The sequence below is a fragment of the Chelon labrosus genome, assembly GCF_963514085.1.
Source record: "Chelon labrosus genome assembly, chromosome: 15".
NCBI classification, from domain to species: Eukaryota; Metazoa; Chordata; class Actinopteri; order Mugiliformes; family Mugilidae; genus Chelon; species Chelon labrosus.
Window position 1 is genome coordinate 24,705,178 of NC_140348.1, and position 24,804 is coordinate 24,729,981.

At 43.2% G+C, this 24,804-nt stretch overlaps 2 protein-coding genes across 2 annotated transcripts; both read left to right on the forward strand.

The window, feature by feature from the left end:
* The first annotated feature begins 283 nt into the window (after positions 1-283).
* Positions 284-14,694, forward strand: ncapd3 (non-SMC condensin II complex, subunit D3). Its single transcript, XM_084561407.1, has 35 exons — positions 284-361; positions 948-1,120; positions 1,344-1,506; positions 1,842-2,008; positions 2,086-2,253; positions 2,353-2,414; positions 2,509-2,596; positions 2,803-2,936; positions 3,262-3,334; positions 3,478-3,603; positions 3,967-4,219; positions 4,622-4,660; positions 6,201-6,293; positions 6,403-6,476; positions 6,561-6,695; positions 6,769-6,989; positions 7,099-7,290; positions 7,581-7,678; positions 8,035-8,144; positions 8,543-8,650; positions 8,843-8,957; positions 9,791-9,886; positions 10,054-10,292; positions 10,417-10,496; positions 10,647-10,784; positions 10,898-11,031; positions 11,185-11,393; positions 11,543-11,653; positions 11,747-11,914; positions 12,020-12,132; positions 12,230-12,294; positions 12,682-12,738; positions 13,361-13,420; positions 13,701-13,749; positions 14,419-14,694. The coding sequence occupies exons 1-35, from the start codon at positions 310-312 to the stop codon at positions 14,486-14,488; spliced, it is 4,233 nt and encodes a 1,410-aa protein (XP_084417533.1). The 5' UTR covers positions 284-309; the 3' UTR covers positions 14,489-14,694.
* A 322-nt stretch (positions 14,695-15,016) lies between these two features.
* Positions 15,017-17,302, forward strand: chchd1 (coiled-coil-helix-coiled-coil-helix domain containing 1). Its single transcript, XM_084561408.1, has 3 exons — positions 15,017-15,311; positions 15,771-15,883; positions 16,832-17,302. The coding sequence occupies exons 1-3, from the start codon at positions 15,173-15,175 to the stop codon at positions 16,940-16,942; spliced, it is 363 nt and encodes a 120-aa protein (XP_084417534.1). The 5' UTR covers positions 15,017-15,172; the 3' UTR covers positions 16,943-17,302.
* The last annotated feature ends 7,502 nt before the right edge of the window (positions 17,303-24,804 follow it).

Here is a 24,804-nt window from a genome sequence, read left to right on the forward strand (position 1 = left end):
ACCTTGTACATATGAGTTCTTTTTTTATTTTATACTTCTGTTTATGAAGGTATATTTAATTAAAAAATGGGGGGAAAATAATAATAATGTGTGGAAGTGTACTAACTTTCTTACTGATGTGCTTTGTCAACAAGTCCATCGCCTGCTGTATGTACCCATGTATATCTGTAGGTGGCGATAGTGCGCCTCTTACCTGGTTGATCAACCGTCGAATGACACCAACGAAGAAGAATGCGTGCCGAGAAACGTTCACTGCGCATGCGCGAGTCTACACTTTCGAGCGGGCTGATTCAAAAATAACATGACAAGATGGATTTGATATCTGCGCTGCAGTTTCTCAGGATAAATGAAGTCCCACAAGGTAAACAGACATTTTTTTTGTAAATTTTACGTTAACGTGTTCCGTAATATTGATATACGGAGACTGAATAGTTGGGTGTTTGTCTGTTTGTCAAGAAAACGAGGCTAACGGTAGCTTTTCCACCGGGTTATGTGTGTGTCAGCTACAAAAACAACACACTGACTCCCAGTGATGAACACACGGTGTGGGTTTAAAAAATAATTATTATTAATATTATTTCTTATTATAGTTAACTGAAGAGAGTAGGTTTGCAGCTAAACCTAAAGCTGTCCCGGACATGTTGTAAGTTAAAGTTATAGTTGTCTCTGTGATTTTTTTGTTTTGAAAATGAAAATGATCAATAATTGCAGTCTGATTTAAAGACAGGTGTCTCTTCTTCAGGTCTTGACCATTCAAAATAATAATAATTATAATAATATTAATATATATTAAGTTGTTTGGAATAAAGATTCAACCTCTCGTCAGACTTTTTGCCCTGAAACATTTACCAGATGAGAACAGCTTGTTGTTATCGTCCCCAGAGACTTGTCCTTGTCCTCGTTTTTATCTCTTCAGCTGATGTTTTTTTAACTGCTGTGATTTCCAGCCTGGGTGGACGCGGTGTGGGACTTGGAGTTCACAGAAAGAACGCCGCTGGATGACACCATAGAGGAAGAACTCGCAGCCAGCGGAGACAAGGCCTTCAGAAAGCTCTACCAGTGTTTACTGTCCCGCGCCGCTGACCAGCAACGGTCTGCAGGCAACGATGAAGCTTCACAGGTAACACTGATGTCTTCTTTTCCTGATAGTAGGAGGATTTAGACGGTTATAAAAAAATAAGCTGGAGATGGGGGGTACGTATACTCTTTACCCCCTCCAGTGACTGACAGGTACAGGGTACTGTTCTTCCCCCGTCATCTTTTATAGCAGGTGCAAATAAAGGCATACGTTAAAAGTTTTAGACTGACATGTACGTTTTTTTTTTTAACCGTGTGCATTGCAGAACATCTGGGCGATCCTGGGGGAGAACGGCGTGTCTGTCAAGTCTCTGGTGGCTGTGCTGTCCTCCTTTGTCCTGGCAGGAAAAGCCAAAATGGCCAACGTCCAGCAGAGGGTGAACGGCCTGTACGCTGCCTCAGTCTACCTGCTGCTGCTGGGAATCCCAGGTGAGGAAACAGAACATGCTTATAGTTTCTGTGCTGCCACAGAGTCACGTTTGTTATAACGTCTGCAGCAAGGTTTAATCTTTCTTCTAGGGATGGACCAATACTCTGGTCAGACACGACTGAGCTTGTTGTCGTTGTAGGGCAGCGTACTGCATCTCCACTCAGACACAAATGTCTAATACGATCGAGTAGTGAAGCGATGACATTGTGTATCCAAAAGCATCAATATAAAACCCTTTTCTTTTATGGAATTATACAGAAAAAGATGCGTTTGACAGGAACGGTGATAAGCATCGTGTGCAGTGCTCTTCACACGTCACATCTTCTGCTTTCAGGGAGCATCGCCAACAAGGTTTTCCATGAGGTTTTGTTGGACACGTGCTCGGACCTGACCTCTCACTGCTGGCCTCAGGACTCGGGGAAGAAGCGCAAGAAGGACGGCCTGAAGAGTTCTCAGGCAGACGGGAAACGCTCCAAACCACAGCGCAAAGACGCCCACGAGGTACGGCGCTACTCACACCCACAGGAACGTCTTAAGATTTGATGGCGACCCTAAAAATGAAATGAAATTTTTCTTAGATGGAAGTGGATGAGGGGGAAGAAGAAGAGGAAGAGGAGCTTAGTTTCTCCAGTCAGGACCTGGTGAAGATCAGAGATGCCGTGGTTCTCCTGGTTCAAAGCCTCCTCAGACTCCTGCAAACGTTTCCCCTTAAAGACCGACCGCAGAGCGCCAGCAACTGCACGCAGGTTAGCTCACGAGTCCATCTTCCTGACCTCTTCATTAAGTCATACAATATCTCGCTGCAGAGGTTTTATTTATTTATTCTTTTTGTCTTTTCTCTGCAGATCTTCAGTAAGCTGCTTTACTTTGAACCCGTCGTTGGCGAACCAAACTTCGCTTCTGTGCAGTGAGTTTTTGTTTTTCTTGCTCACCTCTCTGTGATGCTGAAGAACGTATCCACGAGATGAAAGCTGACCGTTGACCGTGTCATTTCTGCGCAGAGATCTCGCCGAGCTGAAGAGCGTTCCCATGATGGCTTTCTACGGCCTGCAGCTGCTCTGCTTGCCCAAACACGGAGACCAGAAAGAGGTAAGATCCGATCACTGTGGGCCACTGGGTGAAACCTGTGGCAGTGGTTCAAGATTTTCTATTTGTCACATGCATAATACACAAGTAGAGCAATAGACTAACTCTATACTGTGCAATCAGCTCTTTTGTTTGTTTGTTTTTTAGTTTAGACATTTACCTCCTGCATGTCTCTTCTGAATCTGAATCTAATGATGACTCTTCTCCAGTCTCTGCGGAGGGTTTTCCACCAGCTTCTCTACGTGATCCTCATGATGAATAAACGCAACAGAGGAAAGCCTTCCCTCCTCGTACCCAGCCAGTCTGTCCTCACCACCCGCAACCAGGCCATACAGTTTGTCTGGTAAGAAGCTTCGATTAAACCTTAAAACAAACTGCTGCAGGGAATGAAAGCGTCTCCTCAGCCGGGCCAGCATTGGGATGCTCGACTTGTGGAAAAACCATCATAAAATCATTTGCTAATCTTTGCATTTTAGAGCTTGAGTGCTAAATCTGTGAAATCTGTAATCAGGAGATATTTATCACCATTTAGGGCTTGACTTTTAAAAATATGATGCTGAACAAGTAATGTTTCCTCGGTAAACGTCAAGATTAAGACCATAATAAATTGTATATTTCCCCTCGTGTGAGCCTCATAGCGCTGAAGGTCTTTTGTGTTTTAATTGCAGTCATCTGGTGAATGAACTGAAGGAGCTGGCTCTGCCTCTCCTGCAAGTCCTCCTGCAGCATATCTGCTTCCAGGTCAGTTCTCCAACAAACACTCAACAGCGACGCATTTCCTCTGAACATAACTGATGTTTGTGTCAACTCTTTATGACTTCGTCACTATCAACCAACGCATCGTTAGCTGTGTGTTGTAATGTTTCTGTTGTGTCTATGTGTAGATGGTGGAGAAGAGCGAGTATCGAAGCCACGGAGCCCAGGCGGTGGGAATGCTGACGTCTCAGATGGAAAGTACAGACTACGCCTGCTTCGTCAAGTGGCTGTCCAACTTCTCCAGACACACAAAGGTAACTTCTTTAACTTTAAATGTACCTTTCTGGCATTCATGTGGATGTTACTTAGACATGTAGCACCCACCTAGACCAGACCAGGCACCCCCACCCCATAGCAATGACACTCCTTGATGGCAGCAGCCATCCCCAGCAGGATGCAGCCTGACACAGACACACACACAAAAACACTTTAGGAACAACTAAAAAAAAAAACATGAAGAACAGCACAAGGTGTTGACCTGGCCTCCAAATTCACTAGATCCCAAACCGATCAAGTATCTGTGGGATGATCCAGGACACCCTCAGAAGGCCCATGTCCATTCTCTGATGGGTCACAGCTGTTTCAGAGGTTCATCCTTGTTCTTCCATTCTCTGCAGATGGTGCATCGGCTGTTCTCCTTGGATGTGGTGATGGTTCTGCTGGGGCAGGAGGAGAGGAGCCCGGAGGAGTGTAGGGATCCAGAGCTCGCCTGCTTCCTGCCGTACAAGTTCCTCATCCAGAACCTGATGTTCGCTCGGCGCATGGACGAATCGCCCACCGTCCAGGGGCACGCCCTCGCCTGCCTGGCCCAGTGTCTGGAGCTGCCTTCGCTTAACGTCACCAGGGCCGTCCACAACCTCTTCTCTGCCAGTGAGAAAACAAACACACACACACACTTTAATCTACATTGTAGATTTAAGAAATGTTAAAGAAAGTCACTTGGACTTGTAGAGTTTCTTGAAAACGTTTCATCCAAGTAGCTTCTTTAGTTCTAAAGGACTAGTGGAGAGCTGGGGTTTAAGTGGGAATATATGTGGGTGTTACTCATCATGAACTAAATGACTAGTCTGTTAACGACAGGATATTTACTGTCACTGGAGGTTCTTTTAAAACCTATGAGCTATGAACTATGAGAACAAGCGTGAGGGGAAGTAACACAAATCTTTGAAGTTTTAGAAATCTAAAGGGACATTTTTATAAATTCTAAGAGCTGCTGTGTTGTTTGTGAACACACGTTCACGAGTGTAACGAGTGTCTGTTCTCTCTGTTCAGCTGGAGCCCAGACAGTGTTGGAAGGTGAAACCACAGAAGGTATGTTTTTTTATTACAGACTTAGTCATTTGCCTGAACACAAGGATTTTGTATTGTTTTAACGGATACTGTTGCCTTTACCAATCTGAACGTCTCAACATCGTTGATAAATATCTTGGAGAAGCTTTACTGAGGTCAAGGCTGCCGTGGTTTGTGTCTACTAATGTACTTACTTAACCATAAGCAGCATGTAATTCACATGCTATTGGTTTCATACTAAAGTTTTGGACATGTTAGGATAGGGTTGCAAAGGGGTGGAAAATTTCCGGTAAATTTCCAGAAACTTTCCATGGGAAGTTAAACTGGGGAATTTTGGAAATATTCCAAATTAGAAACTTTCCATGGGAATTATGGGAATTGTTGGGAATTTATGGGAATTTATGGGAATTAACTGGAAATTGGGGGTAATTTAAACTAACTGTATCATATCCAAACATAAATGTAAATATTTTTTGTCATAAGCAGACATCCATGCAAAATAATACAAAAACATGACATTTCAACAGCCGAGATTTCAACAATCTCTTCTCCAGAGAGAATGCCCCTGTCATATATAACAACCATTGGCTGTGCTGCCCATACTCTTAATCTTTCATTTAGCACCTAACTTACCAGATAGTTAGCTACTGTATTAATACATTTTTATTTAATATTTGCAAGTTAAACATTAATAACGTTATAGATCAAATATATTTACCCCATGATATTATCAAAACTTACTTGACTTTATATAGTCCGCGGGCTCAAATGTGTGGCTTCAATAGTCTTGTGCTTTGAGCTCAAAAGTGTGGCCTCCAGGCTTCAAGAAATCACCTGTGCATGTGATGGAGGAATGCACAGTGCATGTAGGGGGCGTGGCCTCAATAGCCCTGCAGTAAGCAGTGTGCTGTGTGCATGTGATTGAGGAGTGTACTTGCATTAAATCTGGTTGTTTTAGCCAAGACTATGCTACAATATATTCCCCCCAACTATATTTAAGTTCCCTGTTAAGGGCCAACCGTCAATTTTGTAAATTTCTTATTTATTCCTGTTTATTCCCATATATTCCCGTTAATTCCCGTTAATTCCCATATATTCCCATTAATTCCCATGGAAAGTTTCCAACTTTGAAAATTCCCGGAATTTTGCAACCCTATGTTAGGATTTGTGAAACCAAGACTTCACGGGAAACAGGATAATTTCTGAGCCTATACATTAAACAGACATTGGTTTATTCTTTTATTACACAGGATTACTACTGATTAGATTCAACTTTATTGCCACTGGGTATAGTTCAGGTACATACACAAAAAACCGTTTGGCATCTAACCAAAAGTGCAAAATGAAGACTATTGTATTAAATAAACACTCATTATCATCATTGTAGTATTTCTACAGTGATATAATCTGGTGACTGGTCTGCACCACACTAAAAACAACTTCTAAGGCAACTTCTCTGCTTGCTATAAGATTCCTACACATTTAGTTTTCTCTTACAGTATTAAGTCCTGGTTCACTCTAGTACTTTATTTTATAAATATATATGTGTTTCATATTTCAGGAACCCTCTTCTCCCAGCACACTCAGAAAACTTACCGCTCTCTGCCGTTCAGGACCGTAGAGATCACCAACGCTGACACCTCTGTCTGCGACGGTGAGACAAAACCTCAGCAATGACAATTAAAAATACGTAGCTGCAAGAGATACGTGAGCACTCGTGAGACACATTAACTGAAAGAGTTATTGAATTCTTTTAAATACAGCGAAAGAAAACCTGTCTCTTCTCATGCGTCGTGTAAAAGACTCAAAGACTAACTTGAGGAAATCGGCGCTGCAGGTATGTAGAACTGAGCTGTACACCTTCAGATTTAAATAATGATGCACGCACAGCTGACCTCTAACCTCTCTGGTCCCTCCACAGGCCTTGTTGGGTCTCCTGAAGCACGGTGTAATCCCTATGTGCTGGGATAACCTGGAGACGCTGTCGGAGCGCTGCAGGGACCCAGCTGTGTCGGTGAAGAAGAAGGCTCTGCAGTGTGTGGGAGAGCTGCTCGCTGTGAGTTTAGTGGCAATTAATATCAGGTTTCGTCTTGTGACACATTTTATACAGATGTCTTCATCCCATCCAGGCCAGACCAGAGTGCAGTGTGGTGCAGAAGGCGTGGCTGCAGGGCGTGGTCCCGGCTGTGGTGGACTCTGAGAACTCGGTGCAGGACAAGGCTCTGGAAGCTCTGGACCAGGTCCTGCTCAGTCAGATCAAACCCTACTCCGCCAACTTCTACCTGGACGCTGGTCAGAGGCTGACCTGGGACCTGCTGGGCCTCCTGTGTCACGAGTGCAAGCACCTCAGGTTGGTCCAGTCCAGTTTTTTGTAACATAAAGGCTCCGTACATATTTTAGCTTGGAAAAGAAAAGCTGAACTTCATTAATTCTGAAACCTTTTTTTATTTTTTCTACAGTCGATATTTCAGCAGGGCCTTCACCATCTGGTCCAAGCAGAACAAGTTCACACCGACCTTCATCAATAACCTGATCTCACACACTGACGCTGATCACGCTCCCGGGGCCTGGCTGCTTCTCTCCAGGGTCGTCTCTTCATCCCCCAGACTGCCCTACGACAAGATCCTGAACGCCTGGGACGCCATGGTCAAGTGAGTGGGACGCTGCGTCCTCGTCTTTAATCACACTTGGTACCGTTCTGAGAATAAAATAGGAAATAGCTGTTCTCTCCGCTGCGATCTTAAGTGAGTTCCACCTTATTCACTGTCAAGGGGCACCGGCAGGGAGTCGTAAAAGTCGAGAAAGGGTTTCCATATTTTGAAAAGGGATTGAGATGACCCAGTGAGAAAAGGATGGAGGAGCTGAAAAGGATCAAACGTGTCGTAAGGAGCGTAGTGAAAGCTACGTCCAAATGATTTTCACCGTTTCTCTTCACTCTTAGGTCAAAGGACATAAACACGACAACCTGCTGTAACATCCTGTCCGTCATGGGAGACATCGCTACGCATCTGAACGAAGACACCAAAGACAGGATAGTTGGTAAGTGCTGGTTGTCTTCTCTCTCTGTCTCTCGTTCTTTCACTCAGTTTAGTTCTTGTCAACAGATAGAAGTCGTGATTATCACATGAACAAAGTATTGAGTCAAGGATGCTGCAATTCATAAGAAGTAGAAGAAAATGTAGAAAATCATGTGTTTTTGTGTGTTCTATGTCAAGATGATAAATGGTTTACTGGTTTCTCAGATTTACTCTAATCTAACGTCCTCTCTACCCAAATTATTTAATTTCATATAAACTTGACCCCAGCCTTGATCTAAAAGCATTAGAATGATTTGCTGAAGGAGGGTCTAATGTTTTTCTCTTTTTTGTTGTGTCGATGAATCTCTCTCTCACCAGCTGAGCTGATGTCTTGGCTGAAGACTTTCACTTTGTCTCTGGATGTGATCAACGCTGCCGTGGAAGCTCTTTATCAGTTTGGCCGCAGCGAAGACATGAAACAGACTCAGGTTGGTAGAGCTCGTTCTTTTTATTTATATAATTTATATGAACTAAGTAAGTGAGGACTGTGCTGCAGGAGGAAGTTTATTTGACACCGTGAGAATGATTTCTGCCACTTATCTGCACATAGAAAGTATTAAATCAACTGGTTTTCCAACATATTTTGTAGTGCATGTTAGTACTTTATGTCTATAACTCTGCAGAAACCCTGTTTGTGCTTCCTGAAATATTTCAGTGGCTTTATCTTCTTTTAAGCAGAATCTAAACTTCCAAAGTCCAGTGAGAGGCCATTAATTAATGTCAAACATATTCTCAAATTCATCAAAACAAAACCAGATGACTTGTCCCCCACTCTCACTCATGCTTAAAAACATATGCATGCACTCCTTTCATTCCTTTTCTTCAGGCTTTTCTGAACCAGCACTGTGGAGAGTTGGTGTCCGTCTCTGAGGCTTATTTAGCCGGCGTTATCCTGAGCGACAGCGGAGCCCAGAACCTCAACGAGGACCTGATGGTAACCCGAACACTCTGCAGACTTTTCTTTCTAATCCCAGCTTCTTACTTACCATGCAGAATAAACTCCAATTTTCAGTCCTAACCTGTTATTGTTGGATAAAAGTAAAAGAGTGGCTGGCTCTGGCTGTGATAATCACATGATGCAGTGGGATGAACCGTCTAAGGCTCGTGTTGATGTTCTTTCTTCCAGATAAAACACCTCCACACTCTGGGCGTGGCGTCACTCCACTGTCCCGCCAAGGTTGGAAAGAGGACGGTGCTGCTGGTGGAGTCGGTCCTCACCACGCATTCTGACAAACTGGCAGGTAGGAAGAAAAAAGAAGAGGTTCTTTGTTAATCAGGAGCTAAATCAGTTCAATCACACTGAACAAACTACAAATATGATTAGGAGAAAGACTATGGGTGAGAGTCACTGTGGCCAAAAATAGAAAAATGCTGTCATGAACATACAGTTTATACTAAATGTATATAACCAAGTTGCTAGGATAGGGTACAAGAACATCTGTGCAGAGTATGGATAGGAAGTCTGAAGGTCAAAGTAGGAGACATCTCCAAAGATGGTAGAGAATGACCGAGGCAAGATCCTTCGGGATGTAGAAATCCAGAGTGATAGCAACATCAGGGAGAAGGAACATGAGAAGTTAGAGAAATACCAATTGCCTAAAGAGGAACTACAAGATGGTGAAGATACTGAGCAGGGCCATTAAGCTCCCGGGCCTCTAGTAGAAGACCTGAGCTACATAACACTGTTAAGAGTGAGAGAAGACATTGGGAAAAATGCTAAACTAGGCAACTGGACTTGAAGGGTTTCTTGAAGATGTTTAATCCGAGTTACTAAGTCTGTCAGACATGTGAGTTCTTGATGAGTAACACCCACAGATGTTCCTAGTTAAACCTCAAATCCTCCACCAGTCCTTTAGAACTGAAGAAGCTAATTGGCTGAAATGTCTTCAAGAAACTCTACAAGTCCAGTTGCCTTTCTTTAACGTTTTTTGGATATACCATGAGCTGGATGACTGAGAACCCTGAGATGACTTGATTAGATATTATTCAAATCCACTTACATACCTGCTCCCAACAAACATTTATTAAAATAAATTGGGCTTTTTTTATTAAATATATGTTTTGTCATTAACAGAGTGCCAAGGAGAGCTGCCAGCCTCACTGCCTTTGTCCCAGTTCAAACCAAACGCTCTGTCTACAAGAGTCAGAGCCCACGGAGTCATCACCTTAGGTAAACTCTTCATTATGTTTGCTTCTTCTCTGTCTCTTGCGGTTTTTGAGAAACGTTTTTTCTGCTCTGAATGAGCACAAGTTCAGCCAAAACAAACTGAATATCAGAGGATATCGATGCATGCCAGATACAGTTCTTAACCACGCCTGTTTTAATGTCTGGCTCAGGTAAACTGTGTCTGCAGCACGACGAACTGGTCCAGAAGTACCTGCCCGTGTTTGCCCGGGAGCTGGAGGTGGGCACAGAGGTCGCCGTGCGCAACAACATGGTGGTGATAATGTGTGACCTGTGTGTTCGATACACCAACATCGTGGATCACTACATCCCCAACATCTCCGCCTGTCTGCGGGACAGCGAAGCGGTCATCAGGGAGCAGACTCTCATCATGCTGACCAACCTGCTCCAGGTGTGTTTTAAACTTACTGTAATATACACTGATAAGGCATAACATTACACATGAAATCACAAAAAAAAGGATTTCTGTATCAGTAAGCACGGTTTTCTAATGGCTGCCATGTTTGTTATTTTAGGAGGAGTTTGTGAAATGGAAGGGCTCCCTCTTCTTTCGCTTCATGGTGGCGCTGGTTGACCCAGTCCCTGCCATTGCCAGGTAAATCACACTGTGCTCAAACCAATAGATGACGATAGAGTAAGAGCTAAATATCAAAACTGTTCATGAGATCATGAGACGATGGTAGGGATGTCTGAACACATTTTCACTATTTTATCAACCTTCTTGTTTCTTGTTTTCGTTCGTCAGTCTGTGTGAATACTGCCTGCTCCACCTGCTGCTGAAGAAGAACCCAGAAATGTTCAGCCAGCACTTCATTGAGTGCATCTTCAACTTCAACTCCTACAGCAAACACAAGTCCTACAACAAATTCCCTCAAAGTGACCGGTAGGAAGACGCCTAATGCTTTTTTTCCCCTCCAGTTCACGCCTGGCTTTTTTCTTTTCTTAATCATTTTCTTGATTCTTTATGTTTAAAAAAAAATAAATAAATCTGTGCAGGGAAAAGGTTCGGTTTTCCTTAAAAGGTGATCAGCACCGTGAGAAGCGATTTCGGATCTACCGCTTCCTGTTGGAGCACTTCACAGACGCCCAGCGTTTCAATATCACCAACAAGATCAACCAGACCATCTTAGGTACGTAAAACTAAAACAAGACAGAACTTCTACGTAGAAACACTTCCTGTTCTAACTCTGTCTCATCTCAAATGAGGATTCATAAAGTATAAACCAGCCAGAAGACGTCTTGTCAATGTCTCTCTCCTCTGTCTTTTTCTTTTCCTATCCCAGCATGCTTCGCAGACGAGGAGCTGCCTCTGGACGCGGACGGTGCCGACATTTTGTCAGAGACCTTCAACATCTTGAGTCTGAAGGAGATGAAGCTGCAGGCCATATCTACTACAGCGGGAGCAGCTGCAGGCGAGGAACCAGAGGAGGAGAACATGGCCACCATGGCTAAGGCTGTGCTGCAGGCTGCACAGAAGAAGGTGGTGTCACAGGTGAGCAGCAGCAGCAGCAGCAGCAGAATTTCAACTCTGTGAAATGTGCTACAGCTCCACACCCCCATCATCTACACTACACAACTTCACATGTTCATATAATCTCTGATCGTTTACTTCTCTTCCTTCTCCTCTGCTTTGATCCACAGGTCCAGAAGAAGGCCTTCATAGAGAACACGGTTCCTCTTATTATCAGCTTGAAGAACCTGCTGGAGCAGAAGCGATCTCCAGTCCTCAAAGACCTCATGACCTACCTCCAGGTGAGAACTGCACGGGCATGCTTTAATTCATAAATGTCGGCCGAGCAAAGCTGCACCCAGCCTCCGTGTGACTGAACCACGCTGCTTCATCAGGTGACCATGCAGGACTACCGTAACGAGGTGAAGGAGTTTTTCTCTGGAGACGAGCAGCTGGCGGCTGAAGTGGAGTTTGCGCTGAAGGCCACAGAGAAGGAGAGAGAGATGCAGGAGCAGATGAAAAGCTTCAGCCTCACGGCAGCCAGCAAGAACCCGGCAGCACAGGTCGGAACACACCGCGTGTTACTAGAGGCAGGAAACTTAAAGCCTTACACTGTGTTTTTAAATATCTCCTTTTCAAAGTGATTGAGATTCTGGTCTCTCCCTCAGGATTCGGTCCAGGGCTCTCCCGTCAGGGGCAGGCCCCTCCTGCCGTTCAGCTTTGCCACACCGCAGCCACCTCGTCGGAGCGCCCAGTCCAGCAGACTGTCTCTCACTGACCGGTGGGTTTCCTTTTGCTTCTCTTGATTCCACTGATTTCACAGCATCACTAATAGAAGACAGTGATATTTATGTGTGTGTGTGTGTTTGTGTTATCAGGCGTGTGCTCAAACCGATGCAAGACGAACCCGCCCAGTCTAAATCCATCAGTCTGGAAGGAACAGGTACGACACGCAATTTTCCTTCAGTTCTACATATATCTTTTATACCATTGTTTATTTGAAGCCTGGTTTCCAGCCTGGTGGTAGCAGCCCCCTGTATACATCCAGCTCCACAGCAAAAAAGTATTAGCTTGTGATATTTTCTTCAAGAGCCGGTAGATACCAAAAACAAAGCTATAAGAGACTAAATACTGGACTGAGATTGGCCAAGTGGAGTCAAATCTCTCTGGCGTCTACTGCTCTCTGTCTCTGTGTATTTGGGTAACTGCTATCGTTGTCTACTTATGCCTGTAGTTGACAAAACATGAGGTTTTCAAGGTTTCATTTAATCCTTTCATTTAATCAATCTGATCATCTGACTGACTGTGTTTGTCTCGTTTGACTTTGCAGTGATGTCTAAAGGAGGTGTGGACTACAGAGCCGTCAGCACGCCAAACGCACCACACGGTACGATCCCACAGTGCTGTCCAGTACATCCATCACACACCTAAATAGTCGCTGCGTGCTGCCGTTCACATAACCACTCGTAGCAGTAGTGTGTGTGTTTCTTGTGTAGATCTCTCCAGCGAGCTGAACACAACAACATTTAGTAGCAGGGATGATGAAAAGTACAGGAGCAAAAAAGGCGGCAAAAGAACCAAAGTGTTGGGAGATGATTTTAATATCTGTCTGGTCAAATAAATCTAGATAACCAATGAAATGAATGAGTTAAACGGACGTTCAAACCAGTATTTTCATGTGGTTGTCTAATTAGCTACATGGACTTAAGTCTCCATATGTCTGTGAAGGTTCTCAGTCCTCCAGGTCATGTAATTTATTCATAAAATGCTAAAGAAAGGCTGATGGTTTAAATAGGAACATCTGTGGGTGTTATCCATCAGAAACTCACATAATTAGTGTCTGTTAATGACTAGATACTCGCCTGTAGCTGGAGGAGACTGTTTGACCCTGTCCTCTTTATAGAGCGAATATGTTTCGCTTCACTTTAGTCTAGATCTTATCAGTGTGGTGCTGATGCTGCCATTCTAGCGATGTCCAACCTCTGTCTGATCTCCTTCCTGTGATCCAGGTGTCAATGTCAACCTGACCTTTGATGAGGGAGTCAGCGCGATCTTCAGCGACAAAGGAAGTGAGTTTCTCTGACTTTATACTCTTTATAATGACAACGGTAACCTCCTGCGTTGTTCAGAAATCAGCCAGAGTTGTGTGATATTCATATTTACAACTCCTATTGTATTTAAATCTTATCTTATCTTATCTTATCTTATCTTAGCCACATCTTATCTTATCTTATCTTATCATCTTAGCCACATCTTTAATAAATCAAACTGATGTGTTCTGCTTTGCTTTAAGCTAGCCTTTGGTTTGTGTTCAATAGTGTTAACCTTTTGTCCACCGTGTCCTCTCAGGTCTTGGTGGAGACGCCAGCATTCTTCATATGCGATCAAATGAACAGCGGTAAGAGCACGGGCGATGCATGGATATATATCCACCGGCACAATCTATGTCGTGTGAGCTGCTTATGAAAACATATTAAGCACAACTCATAGGAGCTCAGTTATATGTGTAGTGGTGTTCTGTGGTTTTACGACAACGTGGGGTCATTTACAGGTGATTTAATAGTGTGAGTTTTTTTCCTTTGAGCCTTAGAGCTCAGTTGTTGCACATCCTTCGTTACCATGAACACAATTAAAACACAGAACTACTTGCTACAGCACAACATGTTCATGAACCGCTGCTGAATTCAGGAAAGACAAAGAATAAATTTCTCGACAGAAAAATGTGATTAGACCGAAATGAGACGTCTTGGATTTAAAAGGGTGAATAGAAGGCCATGTGTAGGATAGGAAACAAACAGAATGAAGTTAGTCTTCCTGTTTGAAGTTAGTGCTGAGCTTCATTCTTCAACTACAGTGTCTAGATGTTTTACACAAACACGGTGCATATTGACCAACTAATCAACCAGTAGGTGTTGCCCTGGTTCTTACCTTCATTTAACCAAGGATGCTTGTCCTTGAGGCTGGTTTACTTCCGTCAGCACAGATGTGAAACATATCTTTACTATCTGTATTCCATGTGTAGTTGATGTTTAACCCCCGGCTTCTTGTTGTTGTTGTTGTGTTTCAGACCTCCTGCGCTGAGGCAGTGGAACGTGAAGTCACCTCTCTGCAACAAGAAAAGACAATCTAGAGTTTAGTTGACGTAATGCTTCACGTGTTTGTGTCTGTATTTTTATTTGTTTGTCTTTGCTACAACTTTTTACATGTTTATTTCCATCCATACTCGGTTATTTGACGTTCCTCCATTTTCTATCTTTGATAATATCACTGTTTGTTCTGTATGTTTTTGTTAATAAAAACTTTATTCACACCAGTGGCCTGCTGTAAGACATTTTGTGTCTGTTTTTTTGTGTTTCTATTATTTAGCCTAGTCCACTGACTAAAATGGGGCTGTCTAAATAATAGAAACACATGACAACAAAATGAAAACACAGTTGAGTCAATGGCTTTCTGTGTTACTTAAATACTTTAACCTCCATGAAGCTATGATTTAGTGCATTACTGTTATTTTAGGATGCATTTATTATCCCTAGTGTACCTAATAAACTGGCCAGAGCGTGTACCGTGATCTGAGCTGTTTTACTCCGGGACGCTAGGGGGCGCTGTGGATGTGAAGCAAGACAGGAAACCGCACATGCGCAGCTCACATTGCACCAGGAAGTGAAACTGAGGGGACACTGAGGTGAAGGCAGTCGGTTTGTTTTCTTCACGTTTCCGTTTCACAAAGTTGTATTTATTTATTTTATTTATCAGCGCAGCTCTGAGAGGAGCTCAGGTACAGACGGCGAGGAGCAGGCGAGGAGTTTAGGAAGATAAAATAAATGGCGGCTTTCGGAGGAAACCTCCTTAATGAGAAGGTCAGCAGGCTGCTCAGCGGGAAGAACGGAAAACCGGTGCTGAAACCGAACAGGCCTCTGGTGCTGAACGATTATGTAGCGAACCGAAAACCCAAGAAAGGAGGTAAGAACGGAGACGCGGACACGTGCTAGTATATAATGTCAATAAAAGAGACACCTGACAAGAAGAAGTATACACAGATCAGGCATAACATTATGACCACTGACAGGAGAAGTAAATAACATTTAAACCATCTTGTGACAGTTCAATGTTCTGCTGGGAAACTTTTGGACCTGGCATTCATTGGTGTGGATGTTACTTAGACATGTAGCACCCACCTAGACCAGACCAGGCACCCCCACCCCACCTAGACCAGACCAGGCACCCCCACCCCACCTAGACCAGACCAGACACCCCCACCCCATAGCAATGACACTCCTTGATGGCAGCACCCATCCCCAGCAGGATGCAGCCTGACACAGACACCGCAGACTTGCATAAATGTGTCCTCCACCAACTAGAATCCTTCACTTCCTGACATGTGGGTCACATTGCATTGATCACGAACCTCTCTCTCCACAGAGGCCACTTGCATCACTGAGATGTCCCTCCTGATGGTCTGTTGGAAGCAGAACAACTTTGTGGACGGTCTGTGCTCCAGTGAGATCAACAGCTTTTATACGTGTGTAAATCAGGTATGTGCTCATGTTTTTATCACAGACGTAGCTATGTGCTTTTTAGAGAAGTAGAGGAGTTGGACGGTCGACTGTGACAGCTAAGCAACACACAAAAGCCTGTCTTTGAATCTTATTGAAGTTTGTAGACATTCAGTTTTAAAAGTCTCTAATTCCTCTGAACCTCGAGTTTCTTTTCCGTCTAGATCAGTGTCAAAGTCATGTTAGTTCAGGGGCCACATTTGATCTCAAGGAGGCCGGACCAGTAACATAACAGCATAATAACCTTTAAATAACAACAACTCCAGATGTTTCCCTTTGTTTTAGTGCAAAAAAGTACAAGCACATTATGAAAATCTTTACATTTAATGAACTATACTATTACAAAACATTTTATTAAGAGGAATAAGGACAATTTCAGCTCAGTTCTGAGTCTCAGTGTCATGTTATGCCCACAACTCTCACTAAAACAGTGCAACCTCTAGTGGTCAGATTAGGAATTCGTGCCTGTTTTATTGATAAATTGCAGTAAATGGCTTCTGTGTCATTTTTGCACTTTGCACATTCATCCTAAGGGCCAGATTGGACCCTCTGGTGGGCTGGTTTTGGCCCACAGGCCGTATGTTTGACACTCCTGATCTATCGTGACTATTCTTATACAACTCTCACGTTCTGATTTGCTCCGACTGACCTCCTGTGTCTGTTAATTGTTATGTTGCTCTGGTTTTTGCTCGACGTTTCAGCGCAGGATTTAAATGTCTAATATGTTTCAAAAGACAAACATTCACCAGGTGCCGGAAGGAACTTGTTTGGCAAGAAGCTGAGGGAACCTGCAAATAAGTGTCTGAGCTCGTGACAAGAAAAGACCCACGTCCATTCTGCTCTGCCAATGTGCAAAAGTGTTTCTTTACTATAAAAGGAGTCTTTTTCTTTAATGCTATAATAAAAAATGTTCTCCATCCCTCACAGGCAACTGCACAGAGAAAAGCTGACAAGAGCAACATGCATGGAGGACGTTTGTCACCGAAACAAGCCACGACGCTGCTGAAGAGATTTCCCAACCTGCGCAAAGAGATCTAGGAAACGAACATTTTACTGCATCTGGTCCAAAGACACGACTTCTGGAGTACAGGAAGGTCAAGACTCCAGCAGCACTGAGAGTTAATAAATAAATAAATTAATAAAGTTACTCCATTTACTCTTAGTGCTGCTGGAGTCTTGACCTTCCTACAGTTTCTTTTCCTCCTCCCTGCACCTTGGTCGCAGGTGAAGTTGCACCAGAATTTTTTCTGCATCTAAAAGGATAAAAAAACCTCATCTGGACCAAGTCTTGGAACTGGACTTCATTTTGAAAAAGACAGATTATATAAAGGATATACGTGGATTTGTATTTGATGAATGTTTGCTCTCTCGGTTAAAATAAACCTACCGTAAAAATGATAGATTGTCACTTTCTATGTAAGTGGGCAAACTTACAAAACCCAACTGTGTTTGCCGAACTGTATGTTGCTCAAATGTTTACGCGTCTTAAAGGAAGATGAAGCTGTGGTAGAAGGTGTGTTGTGTCTCGTGCAGACTGTGAAGCGTTTTGAGGTAAATTGAAACTAAATTATTCAGTGATTCGGTCAGTAGGACAGAGAGAAAGTCCTTCAAGTTGCAGCTTTCCATCCAAGCTCCATCCATATATCCACATCAGGAAATAAAATTTTGTGCACAACATAATGCTGAAAAATCATTTAGATGGCGTCCAGTAGACGTCAGAGTCAGAATCTTCAAGGCAAAAGCCGCATTCATCCAACTCTAGAACAAATGGAGCTCTAAAGAAATCAGCCAGCAGACCAAGCTCAGGCTCTTCAGCTCTAACAACGAGCCGGTACTACTGGAGGACAACAACGAACGTTCATCAACAGCTGCCTGAGGAGGATCTCTGGCAGGTAGCTGGTCTACCACCAGTAGAAGAGGAGATCAAGAGAAGAAGGTGGGGATGTATCGCCCTCATACACCCTTAGATGGAACCCCAAAGGCAAAGGAAAGAGAGGCAGGCCCAAGAACACCTGGCACCGGGACCTTGAGGCTGACATCAAGCAGTGTGGCCTGACATGGAAACAGCTGGAAAAGAAGGCCAAGGATAGGGGACTCTGGTGGACTGCGATCAACGGCCCATGCTCCATGAAGGAGCGCTAGGCAATAGAAGAAGAAACCTTTTAGACGGCGTCCAGCAGAGCGCGCTCTCAGAGTCCATAAATACATTTCAGCAGTAGCAGAGCAGACGTCACAGCAGTAGCAGACACCAGCAGTGTCTTCACAGCAACCTCCTAACCAGTTAACATGATTGTCTGGGTGGTTCTTTGCAGGGCCCTGCCCCTGGAATAAGAATAAATACAAGAATAAAAATGATATCAACCGCCGAAGTCAGGAACGGCTTCACAGCGACATTTAACCCACACCCATGTGCATAAACAAACAGCGTGTAGCCATGGGTACAGCCGCTATCAGAAACAGCAATCTTAGCCAAAGACACTTCAAACGAAGCTACAGATATAGAACGTCTCAGTCAGACTCTGCACAGAAGCAGCTTAACTCATTTCTAACTTACCTCTCTCATAGCTCTGAGCCTCCAGGCTTTACACACTATAGCTCCGGCCCAAATGCTCAAAGGTCTCCTCTGGCACCGGTCACATCATGACACATGTTCTGGATGAATTTCTTTGTCTGACACTTGGACAAATGCTGCTTCCTTTCCACATGACGTTCTCCAGCATCTGATGGTGCGGAATAAAATTCTGGCAGCAGTGATTGATGTTGACACTTTCACTTCCACATAAATGGCGCCCAGGCTTTTAATTTAATAACTTAATAGTAAATAAAGCACAGTTATGCGTTATTTTAGGCAATTTTAGAATATCAGGCTTATTTTTATATCTGGAAGGATGAGAGTTCAGAGAAACAAAGACGGTGAAGTCTGCTGATTGAACAAGAGATATGGGGAAGTTGCAGCGAGAAACAGTCCTGAAAGAGAGTGTGTAATCATTCTCAAAGTGTCTTGTGTGTGTGCGTCGGTCAGGAAACACCAGCAGTATGATCTAATTCAACCAGGAGGAAGTGGAACCCCGTACCACATTGGGTTTGGCTTCTTTTGACTCGTATAGTTCAGATGAAAAATCTTCCTACACCCTGGTGTGTTAGCGGATAACAGCGAACGGAGCAGAGCAGCACCCTGGATGCTGCCGTCATGTGCTCATTCTGCTCCCAGGACGAATATAAAATATCTATCCCAAGACTTAAAGTTTAAGATAAGATCAGTTTAAGATAAGATCAGTTTAAGATAAGATCAGTTTAAGATAAGATCCCACAGCGGAGAAGTTTTCAGGGTTGCAGCAGCAGACTGATTAAGGACAGTATCACACAAGATGTGTATAAGAAAGTAAACATGGAGGGCTGGAGCCTATCCCAGCTGTCACTGGGGCAAGAGGCGGGGTACACCCTGGACAGGTCTCCAGTCTATCTCAGGGCTAACACAGAGAGACAGACAACCATTCACACTCACACCTACGCCCAGTTTAGAATCACCAATGAACCTAACCAGCATGTCTTTGGAGGAAGCTTCTACCACTCTTCTGTCTCATCATGTATTCCTAGAGTGGCTCCATGATGTTCAGTCGCAGGTTATTATTGTTGTCACTTTGCAGAATGAATCTAATAAGTTGCTTCTCTGAGATATTGCCTCAGGGAGGCGTCTTTAAACATCACGAGCTCTTGATATGTTTCAGGTCCTTTTGTTGCACGTGAGCCGTGTCAGAAAGGTTTTGTTCATATCAGAGTCTGAATTAGACGTTCACATCTGCCCTGCCCTTAGTTCAGATCAGTTCACTAAATGTTTGGTCAGAAAAGTTTCGTATCCTGTGGAACATAAGCGGTTCTCATTTAGACACGACAGCAGCGGCGGAGCTATCATGCAAGGTCTCAGTCTGAAACTGAGAGCAGCTTCGTTTTCAGTATCTTGCACAAGTCGACACCGACTAGTCTCTGATGACGTCACTAATAAAAACACAGCCTGAATACATATCCTGAGAACAGACAGCTCATGTGCTACATACTGTGAGCTGCAGATATGTATAGCCTGTATAAAAACAGGCAGCACCTCAGCACCATCAGTAGCATTTAATAGAACTCCACAGCGTGTTGTTAGATGGGATAGTGTAGCAGGTATTTCTCTGCAGCTAAAGGTCTAATAACTTTATCAGATAGTTGATGTGCAGTCTCCTTCTCTCTGTTACCACAGGACGTTTGGTGAAGTTGTTAACTGACTGCTGTCCAGAGGATTTGGACCGTTCCTCTGCTAGCGTTAGCGTTAGCCTTTTCAGATGCATTGCAGTAGTACTTTAGTTGTATTTCAGGACTGACATGTCACAGTAGTATGGGCTTCATCTTTAGTGAAGTATTTCCACACACTTGATGAACCGCTGCTAGTTTGCTGCAACGACCCACTGGGCTCCTCACCTGTCTTCCTGGAGTACTACTAGTCGACGTCATGTCCCAGCAGAGAAGTCAACAAACTGACTAGTCCACTGGTCCGTAACCCTGGGATTAGCTAAAGCTGCCCCGTTCCAGTCTGTTGGTGTTAGGGTTGCCAACCGTCCCTTGAAAAATGGAATTTCCCAAATTTAGAAACAGGAAACAGGTTTGAGTCAAATACTTCACACACATAAATAAGGGCTAAAAAAATTCAGGGGTAATGTATGAGAGTAATAAGGTCCTTTAATGGAAGTTACAGAGGTCCTAGAATACATCCATGTGGGACCCCACATGTTATAATAGTGAGTGAAATGAAATACTTTTTACAAAGATAATTGTTAAGGTATTTTTGCTATTTGCACAGATGAGTATGTAGCTGTACTTTACACACTGTCAATAAAGTTGAATCGAATCTAAACACATAATCAATAAAAGTTGCTGATTAAGTTTAATTTGAACTATTTTGAAATATTTTCTAGTATATGGGAGAAATAAGTTCTTTCAATTGGAAAATATAGAGGTACATGTATACAGCCATGTGGAACCCCATGTTACAATAGGAAATTAAATTAAATACTTTTTAGGAAGAGAATTGGTAAATACATAATCAATAAAGGTTGCAAATGATTATGCTGTGTGGGACACTGAGCGGAGACGCGAGACAAGAAGCAGGTACTTAAGGAGGAGCAGGGGAAGGCAATCGGGTCGGCCGGCCCTGCCAATGCGGTGTCCCTTATTTATTTTTCAGGGAGTTGGCAACCTGGTGTCAAATGATGATTCACCCGAGCAGAAATGTTATTCTAAATTCATCAACACCTTAATGCTTCATTTACATGGACCCCTACAGGACAGGTACAGGTTGGAACTCCACCAACGAATCTGCAGGATTTGAAACTGAACGTTACCGAGAAACAAAACTATAAACGTTCACACCTCTCCTCCACTCACTTCCTTGCGCTTTACATTATCTCAGTATCACATGAACTTTGCCCCAGACTATTGTTCTTTATCTCTTGCTTTTTTATTCTTTCTCACATACACAATAATATGCACTGGCTAAACGATAATGACACACGTACAGGGAGGGAACTCAAAGGTCTTTGCATATTCATTTGTTCTGACCTAACATATATGTCTTCATGCCTGTGAACGCAATCCATATGAGGCACACACATTCTTCCTGGAGAGCGACAGTCATGCACACACTCATGCACACTTTTGTTGAATCGCACCTTTTTTTTTTAAGTATTAAGTGAAAGGATCATTTGGAGCGTCTTTCGTGCAAAAGGCCCAGCGTCCTGAAATTTGATCCACATCTCAATCACGGCGTCGCTGTGAAAACGGGGCTGCATGGGAAGAGAGAGCAGACACGGAGGGGAGATTAAGTTTGTCAGCAGGGTTACAGCAGGAGGAACAGGAAACTGCTCGGCTGTATTGCATTATTCCGTTTGTGACTTCACCTCCAGACCACAAATGAACCTACACAGATACAAGCATCTTACTGCATTCTCATGGACGTTGCATTAATAACGCAACCCCACAGGCTTCTTTTTATAGATGGTCAGAGTTGAGAGAAGAAGGCGCTTATTTGAAAGAAACCCACAAAATGCAACCGCTCACTTGACCAGCACACAGAGAGACGTGCAGTTTGAACGTCTCTTTCTGTATCACCTGCTCTTTGTGCAACATAAAAGACAAAATAGATTTTGTTCTCGAGCCCTTTGCAGGTGTAAATTCATGGGTGCTGGTGTCGTTCATCCTCTCCATAACGGGTCTTGTTATGGAGAACGTTCTCAGAGTCTTAAAACTAAACCGTGTCTTTTGCAGTTGCTCCGATTTTCCACCCTCTTTACACCAAGAAAGTTGAGCTTAGCTCTAACAGTCTCCGTGAATACTTTTGACAGATTAGTATCCACCACACACAGATATAGTTCCACTGATTACACTGGTTTTGCTAATTGCTGTGGGTGCAATGCAACCTATCACATCATTTCATGCAACCCCAGGTTTACTTGAGCCCGTGATCAGTTGCATTTCAAAGCTACTAAAAGCTAACTGGTGCTACTGAACGGTAATATTGACTCTTTTCTGTTTGGTCGTCAGTGATTCTCAGTCTCAGTAATCCTGTATGCACTGGACTGGAATGTAGCCTTTGTTAAGGTTAATACTGTAATTACACCTGTAAGACTCCTGCAGTGACTTGTCAAGACGTCTACTGTAAAAATCGAGTCAGCAAAATGCCGTTTTTAGACGTGCATTGGTTCGAAGGATCACTAGACCCTGAGAGAATGTGCACACAAACTGATGTGCACACATTAAACTGAAGTTTTAACCTCAGCGAACTCATGTACAGACCTGACTTGAACTGTGCACTCAGGCATGCAGCTGCCGTGTGTTTCCATGTAGCTACAGGAAACAAGCCGCTGACCACAGTGATGTGTCAGATAATGTCATAATTTGGTCAAAGTTTTTCATGAGTCTGTTGTTTTTGCGATGTAAGAACATTTGTTACTTGTTGTTGTTGTTGCTTGTGGACAAATGAGGTTTACTCATTCCTTGAAAGGTAGTGTGTAGTAGGGGGAAGTGTGTAGTAGGGGTTGCCTAGTCGACAGGATGATGGTGTTGAGGTGCTGCCTGTTTTTATACAGGCTATACATATCTGCAGCTCACAGTGTGTAGCACATGAGCTGTCTGTTCTCAGCATATGTATTCAGGTCAAGAATCTAAATTTCATTACTTTCTACTGTGTTTTTATTAGTGACGTCATCAGAGACTAGTCGACGTCGACTTTCACCACATATCAGTCGACTTTAATCTGCTCAGAGTCCACACAGAAACAACACATCTTGAGTCACAAAGCGCTGGCAGGGCGGACTTCTCCGGTGCTTTCAACAACATCTACACCAGTTGTCTCACTGTCACTGGTGTCACATTCTGCCACAAGATGGATTTATTCATTCATTCATTGGAGCCTATCCCAGCTGTCACTGGGCGAGACAGGGCGGGTCTCCAGTCTATCACAGGACTAACAGACAACCATTCACACTCACACTAGTTTAGAATCACCAGTGAACCTAACCAGCATGTCTTTGGATGGTGGGAAGAAGATGGGTTTAGCCTTTTTAATCTTACAATCAGTGCTGGGACATATTTTTCTAACCTTAGTTTAAACATCAGTGCCATCTGTGAAACATCCTATCCATGACAAACGACGTACGCTTGACCTCGTGCTCTCTCTCGTGGTTTCTATGTTTCACAACGTATTCCAGGTTCTGTTCCTCTCTCCTGAGGCCAAACCCAACTCTCTGTTCCTTTCTTCCATCAAGCTTTCACGACCTTCGGACAACTCCTCTAACTCCACCACTCTAACTTTGCGCTTGAACATTTTAAAGTCTGTTTTTTGCAGGTAACCTGAAACCTTGCAATGTCAACCCATGCCTGTTAAATGAGGAAGTTAGAATTTTAAAGAGACATTGCAGAAAGGGACTGAGACACACTGGCCCATGATGTCTTAAACTGCGTATAGTCATCTGTGAGTCAACAAACAGATGCTTCCCTCTAATGATTGCGCTCATCTCTCTAGTGGGGTCCTCAGGGCTCTATTTTGGGTCCCCTCTTGCTCACTTTATACTGTACACGCTTTCCTTGGAGCATTGCATGCCTGGTTTGTGCTAAGTCCTTGTATTTCATGATGAAATTAAAAAGTTGGATGTCCAAAAATGTCCTGCAGTGATGAGAATTAAGCTCCATCCATGACTATTTTTATTATAACTATATTTTAGATGTAACTATAATCCGGCCTGAGATATAACTAGTTTATTTGGTTGTAACTATTTTTCTAAGATTAATATATGAGAGTAATAAGGTCCTTTAATGGAAGTTACAGAGGTCCTAGAATACATCCATGTGGGACGCCACATGTTATAATAGTGAGTGAAATGAAATACTTTTTACAAAGACAATTGTTAAGGTATTTTTGCTATTTGCACAGATGAGTATGTAGCTGTACTTTACACACTGTCAGTAAAGTTGAATCTAATCCAAACACATAATCAATAAAAGTTGCTGATTAAGTTTAATTTGAACAATTTTGAAATATTTTCTACTATATGAGAGAAATAAGTTCTTTCAATTGGAAAATATAGAGGTACATGTATACAGCCATGTGGAACCCCACATGTTACAAAAGGAAATTAAATATAAATACTTTTTTAGGAAGAGAATTGGTAAATACATAATCAATAAAGGTTGCAAATGATGATGCTACTCTAGTAAGTTTGGTGATTAGTGGTATGAGGTACTTGAATATTGAGAAAGTCTTTTTTTTCTTCTGCGTTTGTCACCTTCTGCCCACCATTCCCGTCTCTCTCTGCAGACCGTGGGCAAATATCTGTTGACGCAGGGACGCCAGCCAATCACACGTCGTG

Bases quoted from the DNA above. Each gene is read 5' to 3' on its own strand.
- ncapd3 (XM_084561407.1), top strand. From the start codon at position 310: ATGGATTTGATATCTGCGCTGCAGTTTCTCAGGATAAATGAAGTCCCA. The intron at 3,604-3,966 runs GTAACTTCTTTA...CATTCTCTGCAG, and splicing joins ACTTCTCCAGACACACAAAG to ATGGTGCATCGGCTGTTCTC. The intron at 13,750-14,418 runs GTAAGAGCACGG...GTTGTGTTTCAG, and splicing joins ATGCGATCAAATGAACAGCG to ACCTCCTGCGCTGAGGCAGT.
- chchd1 (XM_084561408.1), top strand. From the start codon at position 15,173: ATGGCGGCTTTCGGAGGAAACCTCCTTAATGAGAAGGTCAGCAGGCTG. The intron at 15,312-15,770 runs GTAAGAACGGAG...CTCTCTCCACAG, and splicing joins CCGAAAACCCAAGAAAGGAG to AGGCCACTTGCATCACTGAG. The intron at 15,884-16,831 runs GTATGTGCTCAT...CATCCCTCACAG, and splicing joins TTTATACGTGTGTAAATCAG to GCAACTGCACAGAGAAAAGC.